Here is a 19,277-nt window from a genome sequence, read left to right as displayed (position 1 = left end):
TGCGTTCTAATTGTAAATTTTCTTTTTCTTCTTCTTCTATTTCTTCTCCCATTAAAATTCTCATTATTGCATCCATTGGTCTATCTCTTTGTCTCCCTCTTTTTATAAATATTAATTTCTTTTCTAATAAATCCTTTTTAGTTGAAGATTGTTTAATATTCACTAACTGAGAGAGAGAGAGAGGTTATTAGAAATAAAATAATAAATTAGTTTATTATAATTATTAATATTCTTATTAATAATAAGATATATAAATAAAATGTATACTTACAGGATAAAGATGACAAAAAATCTTATATATATTATTAAATGAAGTTATATTAGCTGTCAGTACACATTCATTTAATTCATAATGGAAAAAAATATCAAAACAGCCAAATAATATTTAGTAATTTCATAAAAATCACTATACTATTTTATCCGTTGCCGAACGTTTTTAGCTAAAACATTAAAGATAGTATAACACAATCCTCTATAACCAAAGATTCCCGATCTATCATAGACTACGTTTACACGGCTTCTAACTTCGACTTAAGGCCATTGCACGTACAAAAGTTTTAGTCGTAACCGTAAGTCCGTAAGCAAATTGACCAATCACAATTCGTATATTTCGAGATGCTGGATTGTGATTGGTCAATTTGCTTACGGTCTTACGGTTATGACCAAAATTTTTTTACGTGCAATGGCCTTTAGTAACGCTAATGTTATACTCCTACTTAAGGTAAGTTGCGTTTACACATTTACGCTTATCTATTTGAAGTAACTTAATAACTTTCGAGTGAATCGAGGATTTCCATTAGTATCAATATAAAAGACCGAAAAATGAAATGATTGTGATTGTAGTCTGAATATAAAAGAATTAGAATATGAAAAGAATAGTATGTAAATAAATCAACAAATAAAGTGAACTTTTAGGTTATATTATGAATTTGAAAATTATAAAATATGTATATATCTATATAGTAAAATTTATATAATAAAATATAATATTTAACTAAAAATGAAATTAAAATTTTAGGTTATCAATTTTGGAAAAAATTAATCATGGAAAATATGGAAAGCGTACGCTCGTTTGTTGTTATATATTTGAAAATAGTAGAAAATATGACGATGCAATATATACTATATGTACGAAATATTTTGATTAAACGGCGAAAACGTCAGAAAGAAATCTAGCATCGTGGACACAAGCCTTTACTGCTTGCGGCCATTGTAGACCACACTTTAATTTGTTTGTGCCCGTTTTTTTTGCAACCTTCGGAATACATCCCGACTCGAGAAGAATGAGAGTCACTGCTCCGCCTTCGGTGCACGCTGCGCAGGACTCACTGGCGGTTACGCCATAAATGACTCAAATGGAAATGAAGTACTCCAGGCATACAAAAAAAAAAAAAAAAAAAAAAAAAAAAAAAAATAGCATTAAATGGAAATGAGAGAACACAGAACAGACAAGAATCATCCGATGTAAGTCTTATACTCCAGGGAACATCCGAAAAAGGTAGAGATAAATAAATATATTTATGTTTTTAAAACAATACGAATTAATTAAGAGAATTAAGCTGCATTACGATAATTAGATTCTGTTATACATTTATATGTGATTTATTGTTTCAGCAACAGCCATCTTCTATAGCAGAAGCAATGGTATTAGATACAGAAGCAGCTGTTATAGCGAATTTTGAATTTTTGGGACATACAGACATGACATGGAAGAGGAAGATGGAGATGAAATTTATGATGCAAATACAGATACCAAACCAAATAAAGTAACTTTTATTATCATCTTGCGTTTTAATGATATTGTTCACACTATTTGTTAACATAATAAAGATATAATTTTTTACTGACCAACATATAAAATTGTAGCTCTTCGTTTTCATTGATTTAGAACAGATACCTCACAGCGATCTCCAATTTTATATAAAGTGGCTAAACGTTCTTCTGCCTCCTCCTCACGTTTTTTCTCTTTTTCTTTTTTCTCTTCATTTCTGCTCTTCTTTTCATATCTTTTTCATTATATTTTCCTTTGTTCTTCTCAAAAACATATTTTGCCATGTGTGCATGTAATTACAAGATGTAAGAATATTTCCATGTATCAATATATCTTCTCATATATAAACATAATAGAGTGGATCCGGGAATGGAAATTATGGAGCTCTTTCTCTCTCGAGAGGGTTTTTTCCCTTATATTTTTATATAATATGAAAAGAGAGATCGTGATGGCTGTGTAGATCAGAGCGGATATCAAAATATCAAAATACATGTTGAACCTCGAAGTAGTCAGGGTAAGCGGATTGCCGCGAATACCTTCACTAGCTTTGTGCGCATTCTCTCGGTACTCCTTCTCCATCTCCTTGTTCTTGAAAAAGAGAGTAACGTTGGACAGCGGTGGCTTAACGAAGTACGAACGTTGAGAGCTCACGTTGTCTTAGACACATCTTTAGAGAAACGAAAGACCGGCTTAATGGATTTTGCCGTCACTTGTGCAACACTTCTGCCAGCGATTCGCTTACCTAATCAACTGGAGATCGGATCGCTTTCGCAGTTTATGAAAGCATGCGCCGCGGTTTATGAAAGCATGCACCGAATGTACCCGTCACTATCGGTGGAAACGGGTAAGGAGGTATCGACGACGAAGGCTCGTGAGTAGAATTTAACGTCCAACTAGAAGTATAATAGCCACTGATCCTGTGTCCTAAAAGATCGCCTTGGGCCATGCCGTTTATTAGGAATAACTGCAACAGGATTGTATAATAATGCAAATGAAACACGTTCTGTGGCAAGTAATTCACTTTGCGGTTGAAGCTGTACAAAATATATACACAATTTTCGGTACCTGCTGTTGTATACTACTTCGCTTGCTGTTGCTCTTGATGCCGGAATCCTTCCTGCTGCATATGGAAGAAGCGTGATTAATCGGTTCTTGACCAGATAATAAGAGTAGAAGGTACAGGATTCGGATCCATCTCGACGTCATTGGTAAGAGGAATCTGCGGACGAAGTCAATTGTGACTGTCGAGAGACTACGAAATATGCTAAGTAGGGAAATGAAGAGAGCCATATACTCGTCTAAACCTATTGCACTCCTCATACGCCTGGACTTCAGGTTTCGCTCGTCCCATGGCGATGTTTCTCCCCCCCTCTATCTCCAGCGGTGTCATCTCCTTGGTCGTTCGTTGCCTCTGCAAGTACTTCCACGGTTTGTTTCATACTTTCTTCTTGCCGTAACTAGCGGTGGACGTCAGGCTCTTGTTGGAATCCTCTTTTTCGTCCATAGTGTCGCCACTATTCTCAGAATCCAAGATACTCAGCAAGGAATTGGCTTTCATCCGGTAGTTGCTCGTGTTGATGACCATGTGGAGATAATGATGATATGGCTTAACCTGAGTATTGCACGACGCCAGACGGCTACGTGACTGCATTAACGGTGAGATACTTTTCGGTGACGTAACGTTCGTGATAAATTGATTCATGAAGTTCGACTTGCAAGTTCGGATGAAATAAGTTTTAATGCCTGAAACGAATAAACAAGTTCCAATATTTTACTCATTGCCAGGCTGTTATGCGATATTTCCAACAACGCACGACACGTAAAATTCCAATTTTGATCTGCTTGCTTTTCTTCCGAATTAATTTACTCACCATTGACTAGTTCTCCTTCTTCCGTAATGTACTGGTCGTCCAGAAATCTCAAAGTATTCTCATTCAAGTGTACACGACCGGGTTTTCCCGTTTCCCGCTCTCGAGTTTATTCGCCAATGTCACATCGTTCGATCAGACATTGAACTTGAATCTTTTTATACCCACGATTCCGCAGAGCACAGTGCCCGTATGCACACCTATTCTCATGTTCACACCTTCCCTTCTTTCGATGTCGAATTGTTTGATCGCTTCGATCATAGCTGTTAGATCATAGCTGTTCGAAGCTGTTAAGATGACAAACGCATAGCATTAATTTAGCACCAGATTTGAAGATATCTGCCAACTACATGTCAATGACATTCCACTCACCTAGACCCATTTCTATGCAGCACTTTGTGTGATTAGGCCTCGGCTCAGGACATCCGCTCACGCAATAGTAGCAGTCGCCCAATGTAGATATCTTCTCACATCCGTGATGCTCGCAGAGATTATCGAAATGTTCAAAGAGATCAAACTGTATTCATTCAAACTGTAACTCTTACATAGCTGAAAAAGCGACTCGACTGAAATACAGGGGAAAATTCTTGGAACTTACATTGTACAATATTTCTGCATCACTGCATCTGTTAACACATAATTGTTCTAATTCTCCTAATTCCAGCGTGGAGTCACCGCCTTCTTTATTATTTAGGCGTCTTGGATCTTGTTATAATCCCCTATGTAATCCTCTATGTAATAAATCTACAGGCATAATTAGATTGTGTGATTATATCTGACAATATTACAAAATATCTATTATTGTTATAGGTTTATATTTTATCTTAAAGTACACGAATAAAAAGGGATTTACTAACCCCTCTGAAGAATTCATTTCCAGATGGATAGAACCAGGTGGCGATTCTTCAATTTCTGTGAGGAGATTTAATTCATTTAATACTTCTGCCTCTGTATCTGTATCAACATCTTCCGCTAGAAGGGGGATAGATGCCGGAAAAATAAGAAATTATCCCACACGGAACATGATATCCATTAGATATCCATAAGTTCTATAGCTCTATGCGCCATCTATCTATCTCCACGGTGGATGTCAAACGAACTTTTATTAGATTTCCATACTAATTCCACGGTAGATGTCCACCACAAATCCATCGTAGATGTTCATTATATATTTATAATGGATGCACAATAGATTTTCACGTATAATTTTTTATTAAGTTTTAATACGATAGTTTTTACGATAGTTTTACGAAGTTTTAATACGATATTTATTGCATTATAATCTGTTCCTAACAATATAAAAAGTGGTTGTAATTAAAATAGTACACCAAATATTGTCAAAATATACACCAAATATTGTCAAAACGTTTTTCTTTATTTCAATGTAGATATAAAATATACCCAGGTAGAACAGAAATGGTGACATCAAAATGACGTCAAAATGATGAGGAAAACTCTTTTTCTCATCATGATTTGGTCATTTTCTTGTCATTTTCATGTCATCATGATTTTTTGTTCTATTTGGGTAGATACATATGGATACATATAAATTAAATAAGAAACTTTGAATTTTTATTTTAGGCAAAACTTAAATATGTGTTTGTTTTTATTTATGTAGAAAGGAGAAAAATAGGCACATATTTAAATCTCTTAGGTCCGATTGTACCTACTCAGGTTGCGTTCGATATTCAGTACTGTAATATCTATAGTATACGTGACGCAAACTATGTATTTTCAGTACTGGCAGTGAATATCGGAACGCAACCTCAGTGAGAAATGGTTCGTCGATTGACGTCGAAACAAGGTCGAATCGATGTCGATTTGATGATTTTGATATCGATTCGACACCGTTTCGACATCGACCGACGAATCATTTCTCACTGTAGTGCGATTCTGTAACTCGTTATTGGAGTTAATGACACTTTCGTCATCGTTGCGCAGCAAACGTATATCGTAGAAAAGCTGCGCAACGATAACGAAAGTGTTGTTAACTCTAATAACGAGTTACAGAATCGCACCACTGGGGAAGAATAAACTTGTGATGTCATTTATGTTGAACTTTACATATAATGTATGCAACGAACAAAGTCTTTTGTTTGCTTCTGCGGCGGTTGGATGTAGTTCCCGTAACTACGCACATTTTTTATCTTGGGGACTATGTACGCGTTCTTGTTTCTCTTTTATTTCCAAAATCGTGATTGATGTAAGAGAAGGAGTGTAATAAATCTGCTCAGAGCCATAAATTGAATGAATGAATGAATGCATACAACAAACTTCGAAAGTGAATATATATTTGATATGTATTAATAGTTTTACAAATTATTACAAATAGGCATAGAATTTTCTCACTGTAATCTAAATATTCTGAGTAAGAGCTTAGAATTGTTCTTAGCATACTTTGTAATAAATTAAATTTTATCAACAGCTATGAAGTAAAAAGAGCTGAAAATAAAATAATATACATTATTGTAACATAGTCAAATTACAAATTGCAATTACAAATATCTGTAACATAGTAAAAATAATTATATATAAATACCACATTACAGAAGAGATTAGATCTCAGCAAACACAATGTTATATGTAACGTACATGTTAGTTATAACTTCCTACTCAACAATGTATACATTTGTACATGTGTTATATAACAGTTATAACTGTTATATAACACATGTGTTACATGTACATTACATGTAACATTGTGTTTGCTGGGATATGTAGTATCTTACTTATAATAATAACAATAAACAATATTTCATACTGTTTAATGTTTCCATTTTGATTTTGTACAGAATGGTTACTCAGAATGGAGTATATTATTGTCCCGCTTCTCCTCATTCTGCCTCCTTGCTTTTGAGTGTCCAAACTACTCCATTATCCTCCACTATATTTTGCTTTGATCGGAATCTGAGATATTGTCAAGTATGGATCCTAAAAATATTTTCTCAATTTTAACCTTATATATATATATATATTTATTGTATTTTAACATTTATTTATATATAATGCATTACATTAATTTCAGTACTTAGTGGAGGCCAGAGCCAGAGTTGGTAGCAGATATAAATTGACAAAATTGATTATTTTCTAACAGGATTACAAAATTGAGAGCAAGAAAGAAATGAGAGTAAGAAATGTCAAACATATCAAAGATAGTTTTGAAGTCTTTGTTTGCTTGATTTTGTATTTTGTTAGAAAATAGTACAAGTAATCGAATTTTCTAACTTACATGTATCAACTGTCCTTGGCCACCTACATACAGGATGGGGGGTTATAAGTTTATAACCTGAAGTGTGAAGGTAGATTGGGTTAAGACAAACATAAAAGTTCCATATCGTTTTGCGAGATTCGCAATAATTATCAAGTTATTTTATGTTTTCTTAACTCAATCTACCTTCACACTTCGGGTTATAAACTTATAACCCCCCAGCCTGTATATCTAAATTACAAATTATAATACTTACTGAATATTACTTTTATAATTTCCAGATTACATAGTGGTTCTTTTCCCCGTAGGCCTTTCCAATTATACCTCTCTGCCAATTTATTCGAAAATGTTTTATATAATATTCTCTTAATGGCATCATCAATTTTCATTCCTTCGATGGATTTTATATATGCTCGCTGGTAAGTAGATTAATATTATTATCTGCTTAATGAATATTGAATGAATGAGTTGGTACTGCATGAGTTGACACTTTGTATATACATGAAGAAAATACATAATATCTTTGTCATAATAGGGAATATCAGGAGAATATGCTATACCAGTACATAATTAAAATGGAGTAAATTGGCAATGACATTATATGCAAGAAAAGTAACAAAAAGAAAAGAAAGTTGATAATTAAAATTGGTAAATAAATGTCTATCATTATTATGTAGCATACACTATTTATATTTATACGATATTTTTTTAAAAAGTATATATTTCTATTTGAAACATTTAGATTTACTAACAACAAATATATATGTATTAACTTACTATTTCAGCATTATGTTGGGAATTACGGTCTTTTAAAATAGTCTCAACTTCTGTTAATTGGAGTACAGTTTGTAATGGAAATAGATTCCAGCATCCTCAAAAGGAAACGTTGTGTTCTGGGCTTCCATTTTCGCATTTGCTTTAACTAAAATGTCCAACAAGGTAAGATTTTGTCTAATATCATATTTAATTGTTGCTATGTCTCTGGTTAATCTTTTTAAATGGTCCACTGCAAATATAAATAATATTATGCAATTATAGACAAATTAAATACATATGCTATATTCTGATAAAAAGATATCTAAGGACGTCTTTAAGACGTCTTTAGATGTCATCTTGCTACTTGAGTACATATATAATACAGAATTTAGAGATCTTACCAATTGCTGAATATGAAAATTGATTATTTAAATTTTCATTTTCATTTTCTCTTTGCAGACTTTCTTGTGTACAGTTTAATCTTTCAATTTTACTCATTCTCAGAGCACTCCAGTTTAGCAGATTCTCACGATTTTTCTGTGTTCTGATTTCAACTATATTCCATGTTTCTTCATCTCTTTCATAACAAGCACTATGATTACTCGGCGCATCTATACATAATATAAAATAAATATATTATACAGCAGGTAAGGAAGAGCAGTTTTAGAATAGAAATAGATATTGTGATAAATTAAATAAGTTAAAGAGAGAGAAAGAAGTACGTATATTATCTGCACTTCTAACAGTTGGATAATTTATCAAATTTATCGAAATTTTTATTTATATTTTAATCTTACTCTTATTTGTAACAACATATGACAGATATGAAATGTTATATAATATTACATTATATTATTACATGAAAATATGTAATATAAGTATTTTACCTTGTAAAAATGAGTGAGAGCAAGAGCTTATATTTTGCAAATCATTGTGTCTTTTTGTAGAATCGCAAAAATCTGTTGTAGACGTACTTTCATGTTCACTTTCATTGCATAGTCGTTGACCTTTTAGTACGAAAATTGAAAAGATATAATATATAATACGAGAGAGGTATGATTTTTTTATATATACCCAGTAAACACAATGTTACATGTAACGTACATGTAGTTGTAATTTCCTACTCAATAATGTAACTGTTATATAACATTTGTGTTTACTGGGTAATAAATGCAATTCAACTTACGTTTTGCAGGAGGACGTGGAGGAATAGGTAATGCTTGTAAATGGCTCTTTTTCGCTTTCAGATGGGGATATAACTTTCTTTGCTCTATGTTTTCTATAATATTTTGATTCTTTCTCAGTATCCGAAGTATATGTAGCCATTTGTGCTTTATCATCGGCTTTTTGTATAGACTAAAAGTATTTTAAATGTTATTAAGAAGCAAAATTAAAAAATAAAGCTATCTTGTTTTAATATTTACAGTATTCGCCAAAAATTCGTTCTATTGGACAAGAAGGCCAATCAACACTTGGTATTTCTTCCTTTTCAATAGCTTTTCGAATTCTTGCGTCTGTTTTATAGCGTAAAGGATATTTGCATATGTTTTCATTTTGTAGCCAAATTTTTGGTATTACTTGAACACCATCAGGAAATTCTGCTACAATGAATCTACCACTCGACATCGTCTGAAATTATATGAAGAAATACATATGCGAGTAATGTTATAAAGATGTCAACTCTTTTATATTGTAATGCATAAAGATCAATCTAATTTCCTCACTTTATTATTTTACTTTTATTATTACCCTTACATTATTTCTTAGATATTAACTCTTCAAGTATTCTTATAATTCGCATAGTAAAAGATATCGTGTGGAAAAATTAACAACAAGAAAAGGAAATCACATTATAATAGATTGTAAATTGTCAAGGAATTTTACAATAATCCATGCAGTTTTATACAGGGTTATTGAAAAGTATAAGACCCCCTTATTATCTCCAGAAGTACGCACTTTTACGGAAAATGACTCGAATAAAAGTTCCAGGGATCATGAAGTACTATCTTTTGATGATCTTGAAATTGACCTTGAACTTGATTTTGAGGATTATTTGAAGGTCAACTCGAAATTTTCAAATGAAAACCCCAACTTCTTACTACGTCTTTTTCTACCAATTAATTTGAACAATTTTTATCTGAAACATTTTATTAGTTGACTAATATTTTTTGATAAAAAAATATTCATCTGCGTAAGACTGTATCGGAGCAGTTTCGTCATGATCATGCAAACCGCAATATTAGCGAAACGTCGGCAAAATGCTCAACGTTGACGCGGCATCCATCCAAAAGCCAATAGTAAGTATACATTATAATTTATTATTTTTGACAACTCTCCTTGTTTTATAGCATTGTCCAATAATACTCACCACTTATAATAAATCCTGTTCTTAATCGCAGCAGCGTGTAACAAATTCTGTTGCTACACACACACACTAACTAAACATAGATTAATCGGAGAATGCCGAAGAAACAAATGATTGTGTCTCCAAGCTGGAGTGACATGTCGCTCTTGTTATAATTTCTCCGACAACCTTCGATTGTTTAATCTTATGTTGTGGACTGTAGTAAACGCACATACTTATTGTTAGTAATGTGACGACAATTGTTGATGAAGTGGTGACAATTATTGGACAATACTGTAGGCAGACAAGGAGAAAAAGGAAGTATAATCCATATTTCATAGAAAATATTTTTTATTCGTACATAATTATAGGATTATATCAGTTGCATATTAAAATACACATAATTAGTCATGCCAAAGCGTAAATTTTTGTGGAATTTTTCAACGAGGTATCGTCGTAAATTAATTCGAGAAAGTGATGATTTGTTTCCATTATATTTTAATGAAGAACCTACAGCTAATTTGGATATTATTACAAATAATTCCGTTATAAATAATGATCAGAATGTAATATCAAATAATTCCGTTTCGGTTAATGAGCAGGAGATTGTACATTTAGATTTCTACAACGCTGTTCCCTGCACTGTACAAGAAACAAATAATCTATCCCTTTCCGATGAAAGGAGTTTCTTAGAATTTGATAGTTTTTCGAGTCCACATAATATTGGGTTGGCAACTAAGTGATTGCGGATTTTGTCGACAGATGGATTTTACACTTTCTTTTGTTTCGTTAACGTGTTCAAAGTACCTAACCTATATTTTTTTCTTATGTTTGGACTTCTACCTTTCATTTAGTACAAAAATTATATCGATTAGTTCTTTAGTTTTGTTTTTATCCCAATTTAAAAATGGAAGAGCAAGACATGCACTTCAGACATATTTTATTGTATTATTTCAGAAAAGGCAAGAACGCATCGCAAGCACACAAGAAGTTATGTGCCGTATATGGGAATGAAGCCTTGAAAGAAAGGTAGTGTCAAAATTGGTTTGCCAGATTTCGTTCTGGTGATTTTTCATTGAAAAATGCTTAACGATCTGGCCGTCCAGTTGAAGTCGATGAGACCCATATCAAGGCCATTATCGATTCAAATCGTCATAGCACAACACGTGATATTGCAGAGAAGCTCAATGTATCGCATGCATTGAAAAAAATTTAAAAAAACAAATTAAAATTTTGAATTTTCATTCTTATTTAAAATCCGCAATCACTTAGTTGCCAACTCAATATATCCACAAATCTAACTGTCACGAGAGAGACCAGTAACGTAGCACAAGAAAACGATTCTTTCAAGGCATTTTTAACTCAATGGGCTATCACACATCGTATTTCTCATGTAGCTCTATCTCATTTATTGTCTGGTTTGAGAAAAACACATCCAATTTTTTTTAATTTACTGCAATGTGCAAAGACATTATTACACACACCACGGTTTTCTATTACTACTGATATTTCTCCTGGGCAATATTGCCATTTCAGTATTGACAATAGTATTCAATAAATTTTTAAATAAAAGTAATATTAATTTATCTCAAATTAAGATTCAAATTGGTATTGATGGCGTTCCAATATCTAGATCTAATTCCAATCAATTATGGCCCATATTAGGTCGAATCATGCCTCACAAAAACATATTCCTTATTGGTTGCTATTTTGGTCAAACAAAGCCATCGGATGCTAATAAATTCCTACAACAATTTGTAACAGATATCAGTACTTTGATTAATACGGGTATAGCTTACAATGATAATGTAGTTCCAGTATCAATACATTCTATTATATGTGATGCTCCAGCTAAATCTTTCATTACTTTAACTAAAGGGCATACAGGTTACTTCAGTTGTTCAAAATGTACTGTTGAAAGTGAATTTATCGCTAATAGAATTTGTTTCCCCAATATTGATTGCCAGAAAAGAACAGACGCTAGTTTTTATAATCAATCTCAAGAAGAACATCATCTTGGTCGATCTATTTTAGTAAACATTCCAAATTTTGGTATTGTATCTCAAATCCCATTAGATTACATGCATTTAATATGCATCGGTGTTGTCAAAAAATTGATAAAATTTTGGATAAGTGGTCCTTTCAAAAGTAGATATTTAACCTCGCAAAAACTAAAAAATATTTCCAAATTCTTGCTTGATATCAGGTTTTTAATTCCAAAAGAATTTGCAAGAAGACCACGAGAAATAAAAGATTTTGAACAATGGAAAGCAACCGAATTAAGACAATTTTTGTTGTATACAGGTCCTGTTATATTACAGAAAGAATTAAATTCAACTTTATTTTCCAACTTCTTGACATTGCATGTTGCTGTTCGCATTTTATGTCAGAAAAGTACAATGGAATATATAGAATATGCGGATAAATTATTAAAATATTTCGTGGAAAGTTTTATTCAAATTTACGGGCCCGAGTTTGTTTCTCATAATATTCATGGTCTTGTACACATTGCTGATTGCGTAAAACAATTCGGACCATTAGATACTTTTAGTGCTTTTCCGTATGAGAATTTTTTGAAAGAATTGAAAGCAACTTTACGAAAATCTGAGAAACCATTGGAGCAAATTAGCAATCGCTATGCAGAAATGAGTTATAATAATAATAATTTTGACGATAAAAGTATGCCCAAAATTTATGTAAAGAATCCACATGAAAAAGGGCCATTAATATCAGGTTGTTCCAATCCACAATTTTCGAAGATTGAATTTCCTAATTTTATTCTTACACTCAAGTCTTCTGATAATTGTTGTCGCATAGGAAAAGATATTGTCTGCGTAGAAAATATAGCAATGTCAAGAGGAGGAAATCACATTATAATAGGTCGTAAATTTCAAGTTGTTGAGGAACTTTATAATAATCCATGCAGTTCTGCATTATTAAATATATTTAAAGTCAGTCAATTATCTGCCATTCAAGTCTGGTCTGTACATGAAATTTGTTACAAATTTATAAAATTGCCATACACAGCTGTATATTCTGCTGTAATACCAATTATAAGCACTGCACAATAATAACATATGTATAATAACATAGGTACATTATATTTCGCTTTGACATTTACGTAGTACAATCAAATTCAAGCGACATCTTTTGTATAATGTTACTCGCACAAGTATTTCTTTATATAATTTCAGACGAAGATGTCAAGTGGAAGATTAGTCGTCACAAAATTTCCTTGTGACATGCAATACCCAAAATTTGCTGATTGGCCTTGTAGAATTCGCTGAATATTTGACGAATACTGTAAGAGGTAAAAGAAGACAACTTTCCTTTTAAATTTTGCTTGTTATTACTAATATAATGTTTAACTGACTAATTACTAGTAATGTTTAAAACATTTGTAGCGCTTATATAAAACTGAGAAGAAAATAGAGAAGGCTACACACATATGTGATACGAATACCGAAAAGGAATTGAAATATAAATTCCACAGAGTAAATACAGTTTTCACTTCATACGAATGCAAAAGACAGCCATGTACAAGCAGATTATCAGTTGTCCTATGTCCTCCTGCAAAACATAAGTTATATTACATTTATTATACATAATGATTCGTACTTTATATTATATATTATAACTTTTTAAAATTTCATGTTGGTAATTCAATAGCTGCAATGAGAATAGATGTGAAAATACATCTACGACATATTTTGGGATCCTAGAAAAAGAAACAGTGGATTACAAAATGCTGAAAGCTTGTACTGTCATTGATTTTTACAAGGTATATAAATTTTAACATAGTTCTTTGTAATAATATAATACGATATTATATAATATTTCATATCTATCATATATTTCGTAGCAAATAGGAGTAGGATTAGAATAGAAATAGAAATTTCAATAAATTATACAACCGTTAGAAATTCGGAAAATATACGTGTTTTTGCCTTTCCCTCCCTCCCTCTCTCTCTCTCTCTCTCTCTCCCTCTCTCTCTCTCTCCCTCTCTCTCTCTCTCCCTCCCTCTCCCCCCTCTCTCTCTCTTCCTCCTTCACACACACACACACACACATACACGCACGCACGCACATACGCACCCAAAGTCATTTCATTCCTTGAAATACTTATTTCTATGTTAATCCTAATCTCCCTTATCTGTTGTATAATCACCCATGAAGCAGGTAATAACATCACATCAGTTTATTTTAGAGTGTGCATATGTAAAATCCATTGAAGAAGCAAAAATTGGTGATGCCACAAAGAGAACGTAGAATGAAATATTTTGTGAATATATTGGCGAAGAAATATAACTGGGTAGACCGATGAAGGAAAAGGAGAATCACTTTACACAATTTGTAGATAACAAAAATAATTTTTAGTAAGTTTTAAGCCTATTCTATAATGACAATATTCAGTCGATAAAGCAGCTTAACGAGCGCTTAGTGATTATTGTTTGTGACTGGAGCATTCTTTGCAATTCTTCATAAATATAGAAGCATTTACTAATCAGGAGCGATAATTATGAAGTACTCACTGAGCTGTTTTTTCCACTGAATGCAGCCAATAACATAAACGTAATTATTAACATAATGTTGTAATAAACTGACTAATCATAGTTGATTATTTCTCTACTGCATGAAGAATAATCAGTTGTGATTTATTTGGAATTTGTGCCCAATTTCTTACAACTTTACGTTTCCAAGTACACTATGGATTTTATAATTTATATTTTACAAGTAGAGGTAACCAGGGATAGTAGGCTGCAAGTGTAAGTTTGAAATATCCATGAATTTTATTATAACAGTTAATAAAATAAAGTAAGCAAAGATTTCACAATTATTTTAGATATATTAGAGAATCCTTCTTGCTCAGTTATATAATCTGTTAAGAAAAAACAGAAATAATCTACTTTTTAGCTTACCTCTGTGGCCAACTTTGTCTCTGATCTTTATTAACCCCTTCCGTGGCACGGACGCACCGGTGCGTCCAGCCAAAAGCATTTCTAAACATTTTAGTCGCCATATTTGATCCGCCATTTTGAATTTCTATATTTTGACCACAAATTCGGCTTCAGCGATCAAAAAAACTGAAGTATACAAATTATTGAAAAATCCGCCCCGTCATTTTTTTAGGGCGGTTTCAGTGCATTTTACTGAATTTTGCTCTGCCACGAAAGGGGTTAATTATTAAAATTAATATAATACATTGCCTGCCTTAAAATAGTAAATAAATAGTGAGCGAATTTCATTCCATCAAATGGAATATTAATCATATGAAATCATATCAATATGAAATAAAGACCCATCATATTACGTATAAGTATAAAGACTTATGTAACGGAATGAGATCCATTCATGATCTATTATTTTAAGCAAGGTTTATCAATATATAAGAAAAATTAAAATAGAGAAAATATTTGTAGGATCTGTACTTACAAAAACCAAATGTGACTTGAACAAATATAGTGGAAGAATGTTCTGCCTTTCAAAGACGAAGAAGCAGAATCAAAAGATGTAAAACTGTAATGTATTGCACTTTTAGTAATCTATGCAAGATAGAGGTGGCAAGGTATTAATCATAGACATATGATTAATGATATGATATAATTATATTTAGACTGTGCGTTGAGGAGTGGGGACTGATAAATATAGAAAAAGATACTCTCTGTAATATGCTCCTTCGTTCTCTCTCGTTTGCGCATTAGTTCGAGAGAGAGAACCTTTTGACACTTGCAAAGTTCTCTTAGCATGCGATCCATTAGATGCTGCAAACACTACGAAGCGCCCAAAGAAAAACCACGATTGGTTAATATCCCAGTAAGCAAAATGCTAGCAGAATGCGCGCAGATTGACGCCAATTTCGATCAAATCTCCACATCAAAACCATAGCCATCTATGTCCTCATTAGGCTCGTGTTTTGTCGATAGGACCTGTACGACGGGCCATGCGAGCAGATTGTCAGCAGAAACCGCGTAGGTCCTGTTGCTAAACTACGCGTAGAGTCTGCGCGCAGAGTTTGCTCGGTTTCTGCCGCCAATCTGCCATCAAATTACTACAAGTCTTGCGCGGTTTTTGGTACAAATCTGCCGTCAAATATCCGACAGCAGGATCTGGCGCATATTTGACCGCAGATTGGCAGCATAATTTGATATAACAGATTCTGCGTTAAATTTGTTGCCTATTTACCATCAAACTATGATAGCAGGCTTTGTTCGAAATCTGCTCGCGCAGGTTTGGCTATCTGGGATAGTACTTCGAAGCATTTGCAATGTCTAATGAATCGCGTTCTTAGACAGGCGCGAACGAGAAAGAATGAAAGGGCACACTATAGAGTGTATCCTTTTTTTGTACATATTATTTATCAGCCCGCACTCCTCAAGTAAGGATAAACGCGCAGTCTAGATATATTATGCAAGGTTGGGAAGTAACGCATTACTTGTAACGCCGTTACTGGTATCGTTACTTTTTTGAGTAACGATTAGGTAACGCCGTTACTTTTTGGTGTCAGTAACGAAAAAGTAACGGCGATACATTTTTTTTGTAACGAGTAACAAAACGTCCGTTACTTTAATCCGTTACTTTTTAATTTTTATAAAATTAAACTTAATTGTATTTAATTTCTATGCATTTTTTGTTTTATGCTGAATTTAATGAGAACCAATAAATATGGACTCACATATTGTCATCCATTGGCCTTAGCTATACAGAAAGGTTTAAAAGAAAGGTAAGTTGGTGTAATTTGGTTAATACAAATGTTCATCAAACAACATTCATCTGATCAAAAAGAAAAATCAATATGTTCATATTTAATTTTATTGATTCAACTTTAGGTTTTGTACTACATTCGAAAAAGAAGAATTGATAATTGCCAGCTGTTTGCATCCCAAATTGAGTTGGTTAGCTGAAGATAAGTGAAAACTTGCGCAAACGTATTTAGAAGATTTATAAGGAATTCCTTCAATTAAAAATTTTTTGATGTCTGATAAGCACAATAATAACTTTTTAAATTTTAAATAGCAAACATCAAATGAGAAATCTGCCTATGATGAATGGCAAAGATTTCTAAAGTCAACAGGCACTAATGTCCAAATATTAAATTCATATCCACTAATTAAGAAACTTTTCATTAAATACAATACTTAATAACATAAAATAATAAAAATATTTAAATATATATATATATATATATATATATATATATAGTTCTAATCGTCTTATGTCCGATTTATATCTTATCTTAGCACCTTTCTTATAATCCTGGATTTACAACAAAAAAAAGTAACGGAAAGTAACGAAATAAAATATCGTTACTTTCAAGTAACGGTAACGCGTTATTTTTTAAGATCAGTAACGAGTAACGGTAACGAGTTACTTTTTACCGAAAGTAATGGTAACGGTAACGAGTTACTTTTAAAAAGTAACTTTCCCAACCCTGATATTATGTCTATGTTAATACAGGTAAGAACTATAAAATATTATCATATTCTATTATCACTGATTATATATCACTGATAAGATAATAGATATCACTTTCTTCTGTATGATATCTATACACAATTATTTGTTTATATCTTTATTATATGCAATATACGTTTGTTTTCAGTCATTTTTACTTTATAGCCAATGATGAACTTTTATTATGATACATTAAAGTGTTTATTACATTAAAAACTTTAATTGTAAATCTGAGGCTTCTTTTTCATAAAAATTTATTATAAAATATGAGTAAAGATATAGAAATAATATATACATATATATATAAGTGATATATATATATAAGTGATAAATAAATTACCTTACATAAAGTAGAACAATTCAAGTTTTTACATGTGCTTAAAATATTATGTGTTTCTTCCTGTAATTATATCCTGCAGTCAATGAAAGTACAATTCAAATGTATAGCACCGTAGAGTTTGCACTCAATTGGTCTGTTCTTTGTAACTGCACTGCTGAACTGGTACAATAAAGCTAGAATGAGAAAACCTATATTTCTCTCACTTTAACTTATTGCATCAGTTCAACAGTGCAGCTACAAAGAACAGACCAAATATTAGTGCGGATGTACAATAAATGTAATAAGTTTTAAACTGTAAAAACTGGACTACAGTCGATTTTTACAAAAATATTCAAGTATGGTTTTTTGATGGAAATTTGGAAAAGATTCGAGTATTACAGTCGCCAAATAAAATTTACTCGTTGCTGCAACGATTCATTTAAATAAATTCTTTACATTGTGATTACTGTGTAAAACCTTCTCATGTGCATTTTTTATGAATCCAAGATATTTATGTTACTCTATGCAGAATTAAATTTTAAATATATCTCGAATTCACAAAAATATTTACATGAAGGTTTTCTTATAGCAACTGCGATGTGTACGATAGAATTAAGAGTCATAGGATTGGTCTCACCAATTTCATTTATTTTAATCAGTCGATTAAATTTTAATGTTCCAATGCAATTGTTCAATCACATTTGTTTTTAAACAGACCTAATCATGAATTAACCAACCATAGTTGAGATTTATACCCGTTTTTATTAATATCGTTAAACGTCAATTAAACCTTGAGTTTTAAGTCTTTGTTTGAATAGAATTTAAACTCAGATTAAGGTTTAACTAACATTGGTGGAATCGGACATTAATCAATCAATTAATGTAATTGAAGTTGATGAGGCCGTCCAGGTGCATTTATCTATTCTGTTCTTTTAAGTTGTTTTAAATAAAACAATTTTATTTTTCTAGACTACTATCCTTTGCGGCCTCCCATCGCCTTCTATATCAGCGTTTCCGGAGTTCTTGTCATGGTTCTCTGCCGCCTCCTATGCTGCTTTCTGTATCAACGCTTCCTGGATAATCTATTACGGTTCATCACCATCTTCACACCAGCCTAATCTTACCTTTTTACAACAATTTATATCGCTTTTATTTGTTTTATGTTGTAATTCTTATGTTTTATAAAAAATAAAAATCTTTTTACAATATTTAATGTGTATCTAAGTCAATTTTTTAATATTAAGACAATTTTAAATTTAAGTATATAATAAATTTATATAGTCTATTAACCATCTATTTAAATTCCATGAAATATCTATAATTGATCTATACTACGTCTGAGACACGTCTATAAAAACGTCTACTAAAGGTTGAATGGAAGTTTGAAATGCGTAACTGTGGATGTCTATTAAACGTCCATATATGTATAGTTTCATGGATGTATTATAGAGGTTATGAATATCCATGATAGATGTCTTATGGAAGTCCATTAGAGGTTCTTGTTCTGTGTGGGATGTTAACAAATAGCGTGAACAATATCATTAAAACGCAAGATGATA

At 32.1% G+C, this 19,277-nt stretch overlaps 2 protein-coding genes and 4 long non-coding RNA genes across 18 annotated transcripts; 3 read left to right on the top strand and 3 right to left on the bottom strand.

The window, feature by feature from the left end:
* The first annotated feature begins 1,415 nt into the window (after window positions 1-1,415).
* LOC112589732 (uncharacterized) lies at window positions 1,416-1,720 on the top strand. Its single transcript, XR_003113745.1, has 2 exons — window positions 1,416-1,498; window positions 1,615-1,720. It is a non-coding gene; the product is annotated as an uncharacterized LOC112589732 (long non-coding RNA).
* A 35-nt stretch (window positions 1,721-1,755) lies between these two features.
* Window positions 1,756-4,708, bottom strand: LOC105183740 (uncharacterized). Of its 5 annotated transcripts, none has more exons than XR_003113744.1 (8): window positions 4,497-4,708; window positions 4,238-4,383; window positions 4,012-4,171; window positions 3,643-3,916; window positions 3,076-3,514; window positions 2,837-2,990; window positions 2,514-2,735; window positions 1,756-2,438 (listed from the first exon to the last, which is right to left on the bottom strand). It is a non-coding gene; the product is annotated as an uncharacterized LOC105183740 (long non-coding RNA). The 5 variants fall into 5 exon arrangements; XR_003113743.1 differs by having other exon boundaries at window positions 4,012-4,156; XR_003113741.1 differs by having other exon boundaries at window positions 3,643-3,902; window positions 4,497-4,706.
* A 714-nt stretch (window positions 4,709-5,422) lies between these two features.
* Window positions 5,423-9,331, top strand: LOC112589726 (uncharacterized). 8 transcript variants are annotated; one of them, XR_003113734.1, is made up of 9 exons: window positions 5,423-5,920; window positions 6,432-6,561; window positions 6,665-6,766; window positions 7,129-7,266; window positions 7,383-7,495; window positions 7,633-7,786; window positions 8,063-8,250; window positions 8,551-8,656; window positions 8,799-9,331. It is a non-coding gene; the product is annotated as an uncharacterized LOC112589726 (long non-coding RNA). The 8 variants fall into 8 exon arrangements; XR_003113735.1 differs by lacking the exon at window positions 6,665-6,766 and having other exon boundaries at window positions 5,490-5,920; window positions 9,030-9,078; window positions 9,164-9,331; XR_003113736.1 differs by lacking the exon at window positions 6,665-6,766 and having other exon boundaries at window positions 5,430-5,920; window positions 8,108-8,250.
* On the bottom strand, window positions 7,671-9,197 carry LOC112589724 (uncharacterized). The gene is made up of 5 exons (XM_025304108.1): window positions 9,028-9,197; window positions 8,790-8,959; window positions 8,491-8,610; window positions 8,005-8,214; window positions 7,671-7,853 (listed from the first exon to the last, which is right to left on the bottom strand). The coding sequence occupies exons 2-5, from the start codon at window positions 8,941-8,943 to the stop codon at window positions 7,678-7,680; spliced, it is 660 nt and encodes a 219-aa protein (XP_025159893.1). The 5' UTR covers window positions 8,944-8,959; window positions 9,028-9,197; the 3' UTR covers window positions 7,671-7,677.
* A 1,613-nt stretch (window positions 9,332-10,944) lies between the features above and the next one.
* Window positions 10,945-16,790, top strand: LOC112589727 (uncharacterized). Its single transcript, XR_003113737.1, has 7 exons — window positions 10,945-10,976; window positions 13,142-13,257; window positions 13,352-13,530; window positions 13,617-13,728; window positions 14,155-14,323; window positions 15,368-16,668; window positions 16,775-16,790. It is a non-coding gene; the product is annotated as an uncharacterized LOC112589727 (long non-coding RNA).
* LOC112589725 (uncharacterized) lies at window positions 13,156-15,175 on the bottom strand. 2 transcript variants are annotated; one of them, XM_025304109.1, is made up of 3 exons: window positions 14,867-15,164; window positions 13,394-13,517; window positions 13,156-13,248 (listed from the first exon to the last, which is right to left on the bottom strand). In XM_025304109.1, exons 1-3 carry the CDS (start codon window positions 14,979-14,981, stop codon window positions 13,170-13,172), a joined length of 318 nt encoding a protein of 105 aa, XP_025159894.1. In that variant the 5' UTR covers window positions 14,982-15,164; the 3' UTR covers window positions 13,156-13,169. The 2 variants fall into 2 exon arrangements, with proteins under 2 accessions (XP_025159894.1, XP_025159895.1); XM_025304110.1 differs by lacking the exon at window positions 13,156-13,248 and adding an exon at window positions 14,480-14,495 and having other exon boundaries at window positions 13,435-13,517; window positions 14,867-15,175.
* Window positions 16,791-19,277: the final 2,487 nt, after the last annotated feature.

Source organism: Harpegnathos saltator, unplaced genomic scaffold (genome assembly GCF_003227715.2).
Source record: "Harpegnathos saltator strain DR-91 unplaced genomic scaffold, Hsal_v8.6 scaffold59, whole genome shotgun sequence".
NCBI lineage: Eukaryota > Metazoa > Arthropoda > Insecta > Hymenoptera > Formicidae > Harpegnathos > Harpegnathos saltator.
This window is presented reverse-complemented; position numbering and strand designations above follow the sequence as displayed.

Excerpts from the sequence above, each read along its gene's own strand:
- LOC112589725 (XM_025304109.1), bottom strand. The coding sequence starts at position 14,981 with ATGGCGGATCAAATATGGCGACTAAAATGTTTAGAAATGCTTTTGGCT. Across the intron at positions 13,518-14,866 it reads AGACAAAGTTGGCCACAGAG|GAGGACATAGGACAACTGAT; the intron begins GTAAGCTAAAAA and ends TATGTTTTGCAG. Across the intron at positions 13,249-13,393 it reads TCGGTATTCGTATCACATAT|TATTCGTCAAATATTCAGCG; the intron begins GTGTGTAGCCTT and ends TACCTCTTACAG.
- LOC112589724 (XM_025304108.1), bottom strand. The coding sequence starts at position 8,943 with ATGATAAAGCACAAATGGCTACATATACTTCGGATACTGAGAAAGAAT. Across the intron at positions 8,611-8,789 it reads TCCACGTCCTCCTGCAAAAC|GTCAACGACTATGCAATGAA; the intron begins GTAAGTTGAATT and ends TCGTACTAAAAG. Across the intron at positions 8,215-8,490 it reads CTCTCACTCATTTTTACAAG|ATGCGCCGAGTAATCATAGT; the intron begins GTAAAATACTTA and ends TATTATGTATAG.